At 41.5% G+C, this 6,277-nt stretch overlaps 1 protein-coding gene across 3 annotated transcripts in view; it reads right to left on the minus strand.

Annotated features, from left to right (window-relative positions):
* msl-3 (male-specific lethal 3) overlaps window positions 1-6,105 on the minus strand; it is a 29,827-nt gene extending 23,722 nt beyond the window's left edge. Inside the window, exons 1-7 of one of the 3 annotated variants that reach the window (XR_010563910.2) lie at window positions 5,564-6,102; window positions 5,349-5,465; window positions 4,828-4,910; window positions 4,661-4,756; window positions 4,416-4,569; window positions 3,522-3,662; window positions 439-590 (exon numbers count right to left, since the gene is read on the minus strand). Coding sequence is in view for 2 of the 3 variants with exons in the window: in XM_065430077.2 (XP_065286149.1) it covers window positions 439-590; window positions 3,522-3,662; window positions 4,416-4,569; window positions 4,661-4,756; window positions 4,828-4,868 (584 nt within the window). In the remaining variant the exon portion in view is untranslated. Of the gene's footprint in view, window positions 1-438; window positions 591-3,521; window positions 3,663-4,415; window positions 4,570-4,660; window positions 4,757-4,827; window positions 4,911-5,348; window positions 5,466-5,563 lie in introns of all 3 variants that reach the window. The other 2 variants (XM_065430078.2, XM_065430077.2) reach the window with 2 other exon arrangements.
* Window positions 6,106-6,277: the final 172 nt, after the last annotated feature.

Raw genomic sequence — 6,277 nt, forward strand, 5'->3', positions numbered from 1 at the left:
AGCAACTTTAATTGTCAAGAATGATTCAATTTAGCCAGTGCATAGACCGAAGATACAAGGATGGAGGTCAAAAACGACATCACGAACACTTGAACACTGTGCAAGGCCACAGTTACCTGGAACATGCGCCATGTTTTTTAGCAAACAGTCGAGTATCCAGAAGTATCTGAACTGCCGAATGCTGGAAAAAATTTTTCCTGTTATATGGCAGTAAATTTGCGAAAAAAATGTGACTGGAGATGTAAATAATGCCTACCTCCTGATGTACAAGTCCAAATGGAGTTGTGTGTTTGTTATGCACATTTTCTGAGGAACCTGTATATATAGCCTAAGAAATAGGGCAGGTGGTATTCTGGGTGGCTATAGGCACAATATGACTACTGTAGTTGCCCGGTGAAACAAAAAGGCATGCACAAATGTGAGATACTTGTGATCTACCTTGACTCTACTTCTGATGGATCGAGGGGCGGCTGACGTGAAGTGTTGCCTTTGGCATTCTTGGCAGCTGTCAGTCTTAGCTTTGCAGCATAATGTTTCAGATAGCCCTCCAGCATGTCAACCACGTCTGGTGTGCATGGCAGATGAACAAGCTGAGGCAGAAAGAAAGAATTAAGAAGTCACAAAACAGTTCAATGCAGTCGTCACCATCAACAACACCGTGATGACAGTAACACGCAACGTGATCGCCACTCGTAGGAAGAGTGCCTTCTCACAGGACCTCACGAAATGGACCAACAGTCAGTGAAGGCAAGAAAAACAACAAAATCTAACCTTGTTACAACAAACTTACACCCGACATGAAACCAGCTTTATTTTTATTTTTTTCACAGGCAAGATTCTGTAAAGTTTGCCTACTCATTTGTAAATATTCAGCCTCTCAAAACATGTATTTATTATCATGATATACCATGGTTTACAAAATGCTACATGACATTGTTTATTGTCCCGACAATAAAGTTAATGATACAAACCATATTCGCTAAGGTTGACATCTTTTTTGTTGTTGAAGATACCGCAAGTATAGAGAAGTTATGGCCTGCTTTCATTTATTTACACAGTTTCCAAGTCATAGAAGAAACTTCCCAGTCATGTAATTTCCACAACGTTGCTACAAGTTTTCAAGCACAAGCTTCTTTCATATATCTCTAGCAGTCCATAAATGTGCACTATAACAAGCTATACAATCCTACTCACGAATGTTCACAGGTACTTATCACAAAACCTGTGCTTTGGCTTTAAAAGCTTTGCTTGAGATGTACGAAACAAAAAACAAAATCTCCCTCGTTCACTTACTTTCCTTAACTTGTAGCTAAGCATGTTAAACTTTAGTTAAGTTAGTATTTTCTCTACAATTTTCTTGTACCTTACATGTACATATGTAGTCATTTTGATTTTATACTGCATTTGTCAATGGCTTGCTGAACCACAAGTAATTATCACTGTTAACCCAAACACCCCTCTTATAACTCATACTTGAGTTCTGGGGTCCCAACTGCATATAGTATTCATGCATATATCTACCATGAAAGAATCAATAAGCTTCTTCTTCTTCATATATCCAATACTGTATTTATTAGAAATCTATATTTGTTATACACTGATAATCACAAGAAATGTAGGTTTATTTCATTAAATCTGTGTTCATTACATCGAGCTCCAACTGAAATCTTTAATTCTACAGAGCTTTTACTTTGCATAGGTGGGGGTCAAATCTAAAGGAAGTAGCTAGAAGAAAAAGAAAGCACACCACTGTTGAAGAATTAACTTGCAATCCCTTTGTGTCCCATGCGCTCCTTTACCAAATGAGTCATAGTGGTGGCTGTCCTTCGTTATGCTTTAGCAGATACTTTCGTGTGCATCTATGTAATGTATTCTTGACAATGCTATGCTGTTCCTTTCCTTTCCTCTTCACCGTGGTCACAGCTAAACAGCTCATTAATCAGCAGGCACTACACATGACACGCTTTTAGCAGAGGACAGGAGGGTATATTCAAAGTTCTGCAAGGCCAGCTTCTTCCTGAGCTCATTATTGCCATTGGTAAAATGATATCTTAACTTCTGGAGGAGGTAGTAAGATGCGATCTCCTTTGTGGCATTATGCTCTGCAGCAATGCTTGCTTGTGGTAGTATATCGAATAAGGTTGCTCATAAGCCTCTTGCTAATGCATATTTCAGTTAAATGTTTGGAGGACACTGAAGGGTCGCCTTTAAGAGTGGAACGCAATAGCATTTAAAGACCTCTGATAGCTTCTCACACTTCACGGCAACTGCAGCTTATGTAATCGTAATGTTTACTGGGAAATGCCGGCAGCGAACGTGATGCACGAAGGCAAGCTTCCTGGTAGAAATGCGGCCTCTTGCATGGGCCGCGGGTGCAAGCACCATCTGGTTAGTGTTGCAAGGAATGGGCAATCAGTGGGAGAAATGCTGGAAAAGGGGTTTGAGTTTGAGTTTCCCTGTAACAGAATTATGTTTTCTCCTATATGCAAATTACGATCAGAAACTACCATGTCTGTAGGTTGTGTGTAAGTCGTACTTTATGATTCTTCTGACACATTTTACTTTGAGAAATTCAATTATTTCAGTAATGCCTCTGCGCTACACGACGGGCCTGCTTGGTTGGTTATGCATGGTTCAGTATCATTTTTCGCTCACAAGACAGTCGTCGCCGGACGCAGATGCCAGATTTTCTGCAACACGGTGCCCTTAACGCTATCACGTGAAAATGTCAAGTTTGATAGGTGCAATCACCACCATGGATGTGATGCTAACAAGTTCAGCATATTAATATGTTTTCCTGGCTACTACGTTCAATCCCTGCAGTCCCATGAAAAATTTATTAGAAAGATTTTACTGGAGCCCAGAGTATTGCATAAATGCTCACATGCTATCTATGCTGCACCACCAAGACCCAATGTCCTCACAAGATTTCATTCAATCCTTACGGGTGGCATATTTTGTCTTCTTTTAAGATCTTTCACTTTATCCCCAATATAAACAAGAAATATAGAACATACAGTAAATATCATTCTACAATTGGCACACTTCACCTTAGGTTTCATGCCGCCAAAGGTGCCATTTACCGGCTCGAAAACTACGTACCGAGCATGAACAATAATAAACATGATTCATAAACATCTTGATTATGGCAGCGTCCCAGCAAGCTTTATTTACATGTCCTAACGGAAGCCACCAAATAAGGCAGTGCTGTTTCAGTCAAAAGTAATATGTACACTTAGCACATAAGACATGTGCTTTGCTAAAAAATGCGGGCAATTAAATAAAAAATATACTGGACACAGTGACACATCACTGTGTCAGTTGATCATAAGGTCTGCAAAGCGTCTGCAGGAATGTATGATTTCTTAGTTGTATTTTATGAAAGTGATAGCTGGCAAAAAAATGGCAAGTATGCAATATGCCAAACATGAGTGATGACACAGGATATTACAGTGAGTCTAGCGTAACAGAAGCCTACTGTACCAATTTGAGGAACGGAGGGCAATGGGTAAAAACCAGACCTTTTTTTTAACAGTGATGTTGTGGCAGTCATCCTCTAATGTCTTTCGGAGAATTTTGGGAATTTCAATATTGTAATCCGTTGCAATTTCCTCTGGTTCCTCTTCACTATCCTTTTCCTCGTCGGAGTCGCCACCTTGCTGCTGCAAAATGATAAGATAGGTGAGAGATTAGCAACAAGGAACCCTATTTTCTACAGCCAAGCCCTCTCACAATAAATGCCTTCATAATGCTAAAAGTGTTTGTTTTTGTTATAAGGATTAGCATCAGCTGGAAAAGCATGCAACTGATTATACAACCTTGCAGTTAGCCTGCTAATACCATTGTACCCTATACAAATGTTTTTGCATCCCAGAAAAAGAAGTGTTTGAAAAAAGAAAGTTTTTATTAATGTTGCCTTATTGGCTTCCTAGTCCATTAAGATTTCCTGCTCTGTATGGTAAAGAAATCTGGCCTAACCCACTGAACCTCACTTATATATGACTGCTTTAATTGCCTGGTAAAAGCACACAAATCATGGAAACCAACAATACGATATACCTCCTAGCCAATCAGTGACTGCACTAATGCAGGATAACTTTTGTGGCTCTTTGTCCTCACATTAGCTCAGTCTCTATTGAGCTGCAGCACTATTGCTGCTTTCTAAAGGCTTCTAAGCTATAGAGCAGCCACAGACAAACTAAAACTTGTACTGCAGTCGCACTCGCTTTCAATTACCACAGATACCAAAGGTAACTAAAATTCATGCACCTTTCTGCAAGGCTGTGGAAGAGAGCCAATGGGGCTCATGGATATCACAGGTCCTCAAAGGTGCACATCTGACTAAAGTATAAGAAAGACATGCTCAAGAAAGCAGATCAGGGCAGCAATTAAAGCAGATCAGCATAGCAGGTCACCTCTGAGGAGTCAGATTGTGACGAGGACTCTTCATCGCCACTACTCGAGACACTTCTGCTTCGTTCCTTCCTGCCCCTTCCACGCAGTTTTCTGTCGAGAGTTTCTTTCAGTATGGCAGGAACCTTACGTTTCTTTGATTTACTTGTTTGGAGCCTAGGAAGTAGAGAGAAAGATTACAAAAAGCTGTGTCTGTATTTACACTGCTGCTTGGTCTCGGGAAGCCAGCAGGGCCACTATTACTCACAGTTTCTGCGCTGCTTCCTCCGCTAGCCTTTTCTTCAACTTCCTGTTCTCTAGGGTGTTAGGCAATATAAACTCTTCTGCAACGCAACGATCCCAGCTGTAAAAAAAAAAGAAAAAAAAGCTGCAAAGTCAGTTCAACGAATACAGCTTCCAACATGGCAAACATACCTGCTGCTCCAGCCACTGAAATGAATTAGGTATTCGGGCATCTTGCGGCCTCGACTGTCCTTGCCAACCACAAGCTCCAATACCTGGGCAAAAGCACATTGCAAAAGAGTACTGTTGGCTCTCCATTGGCTAGGAAGTGCCAATATCGAAGTTGTATAATGTACATTGGGCGCTCAGGAATGTCTCCAGCGACAACGCAAATGTGCCGTACTCAAACTGTTCGGTGACTTGTCATGATCTGCAACACAGTTGTAACGGTTGCGACTCAACGATTACGAGCGGCTCAATTAACAACGGCTCAACAGTTTACAGTCGCTCAAGGTTCAAGTACGTAGCAGATGGTTTATTTTGAACATCCTCCTCATATTTGCATATCGCATCTCTACACTGTGTTCAGACAAGCAGGCAGACATAAAGCATTTGCACCACGAATATGTACTACAGTGGTTTAAACGTTCCAAGAACTGAGAAAATGCATTGAATAACTCTCGCCAACAAATTAATCCTGCGCCCTTCGTCACCTTAGAGTCGTAGAGGACTTTGGCTTTCGAGGAATCGGGCTCGTAGCACAAAACTTTCTCCCCTTCGGTGAATTTGAACTTGATGCCGCGCGCTGGCGCCGCAGAAGGATCATCTGCCTGAAATTGGTGCGACAATGTGCGCCGTAAGCGTCACAGGAAACGACAAGAGACGTTGTTCACTTTATTATCTTTCGAGCCTAGAAGATGCGTAATACCTGCTCCAGCTCGGCGACCTCGAGAGCCGCAATGGTTGCAGGTGTGCGAGCTCCAGGAATATTGTTGAGCGTGACTTGCCTGGCGGCGCAGTAAGTGGCAGCGCCTCAACCGAAAGTAATACTTGGAATCAGGCGCAACGTTATGGTCCTGGGTCTACTCCATTCAATAAAGTGCTCCGCCTAGCTACGGCGAGGTAAACTGTTAGGAAGTGCCAGTCCGCATCAGCGCAACGTAGTACCATGTAGTACCATAGATCAGTGAACAGTTGGCAGCACCCATCGGCAGCACCAAGGCACAACCAAGGTTCCAACAACGTTGGTTCCAACAGAAGGTGAACACAAACACGAGAAACACAAACAGAAACTGATGTTGATGCTGCTGTGTGCCCTTACTAGAGATCACTGTACTCGGGCTAGAACTAACCCGAAGCGAATACACAAACTAATAAAAACAATAATAATAACATAAGTATCCCGCTAACCATAGAGTTTCCTACAAAAATTTTTGTAGGAAATTCTATGCCGCTAACATCATTTCTCTATGCCATCATTGTTGCAAACGGCATTGTGCTTGCTTTTGCCAAATATATGCCAAATCTGCCAAATATTTGACGCGGCGCGCCCTCTCTGTTCAAAATTGTTTTTAACTTTTTTTATATCTTACGTTTAAAAGATTTTTAATAATTGTAAGTAATTTTTTCTAAAAAATAACTG

This window comes from Dermacentor albipictus, chromosome 3 (genome assembly GCF_038994185.2).
Source record: "Dermacentor albipictus isolate Rhodes 1998 colony chromosome 3, USDA_Dalb.pri_finalv2, whole genome shotgun sequence".
NCBI classification, from domain to species: domain Eukaryota; kingdom Metazoa; phylum Arthropoda; class Arachnida; order Ixodida; family Ixodidae; genus Dermacentor; species Dermacentor albipictus.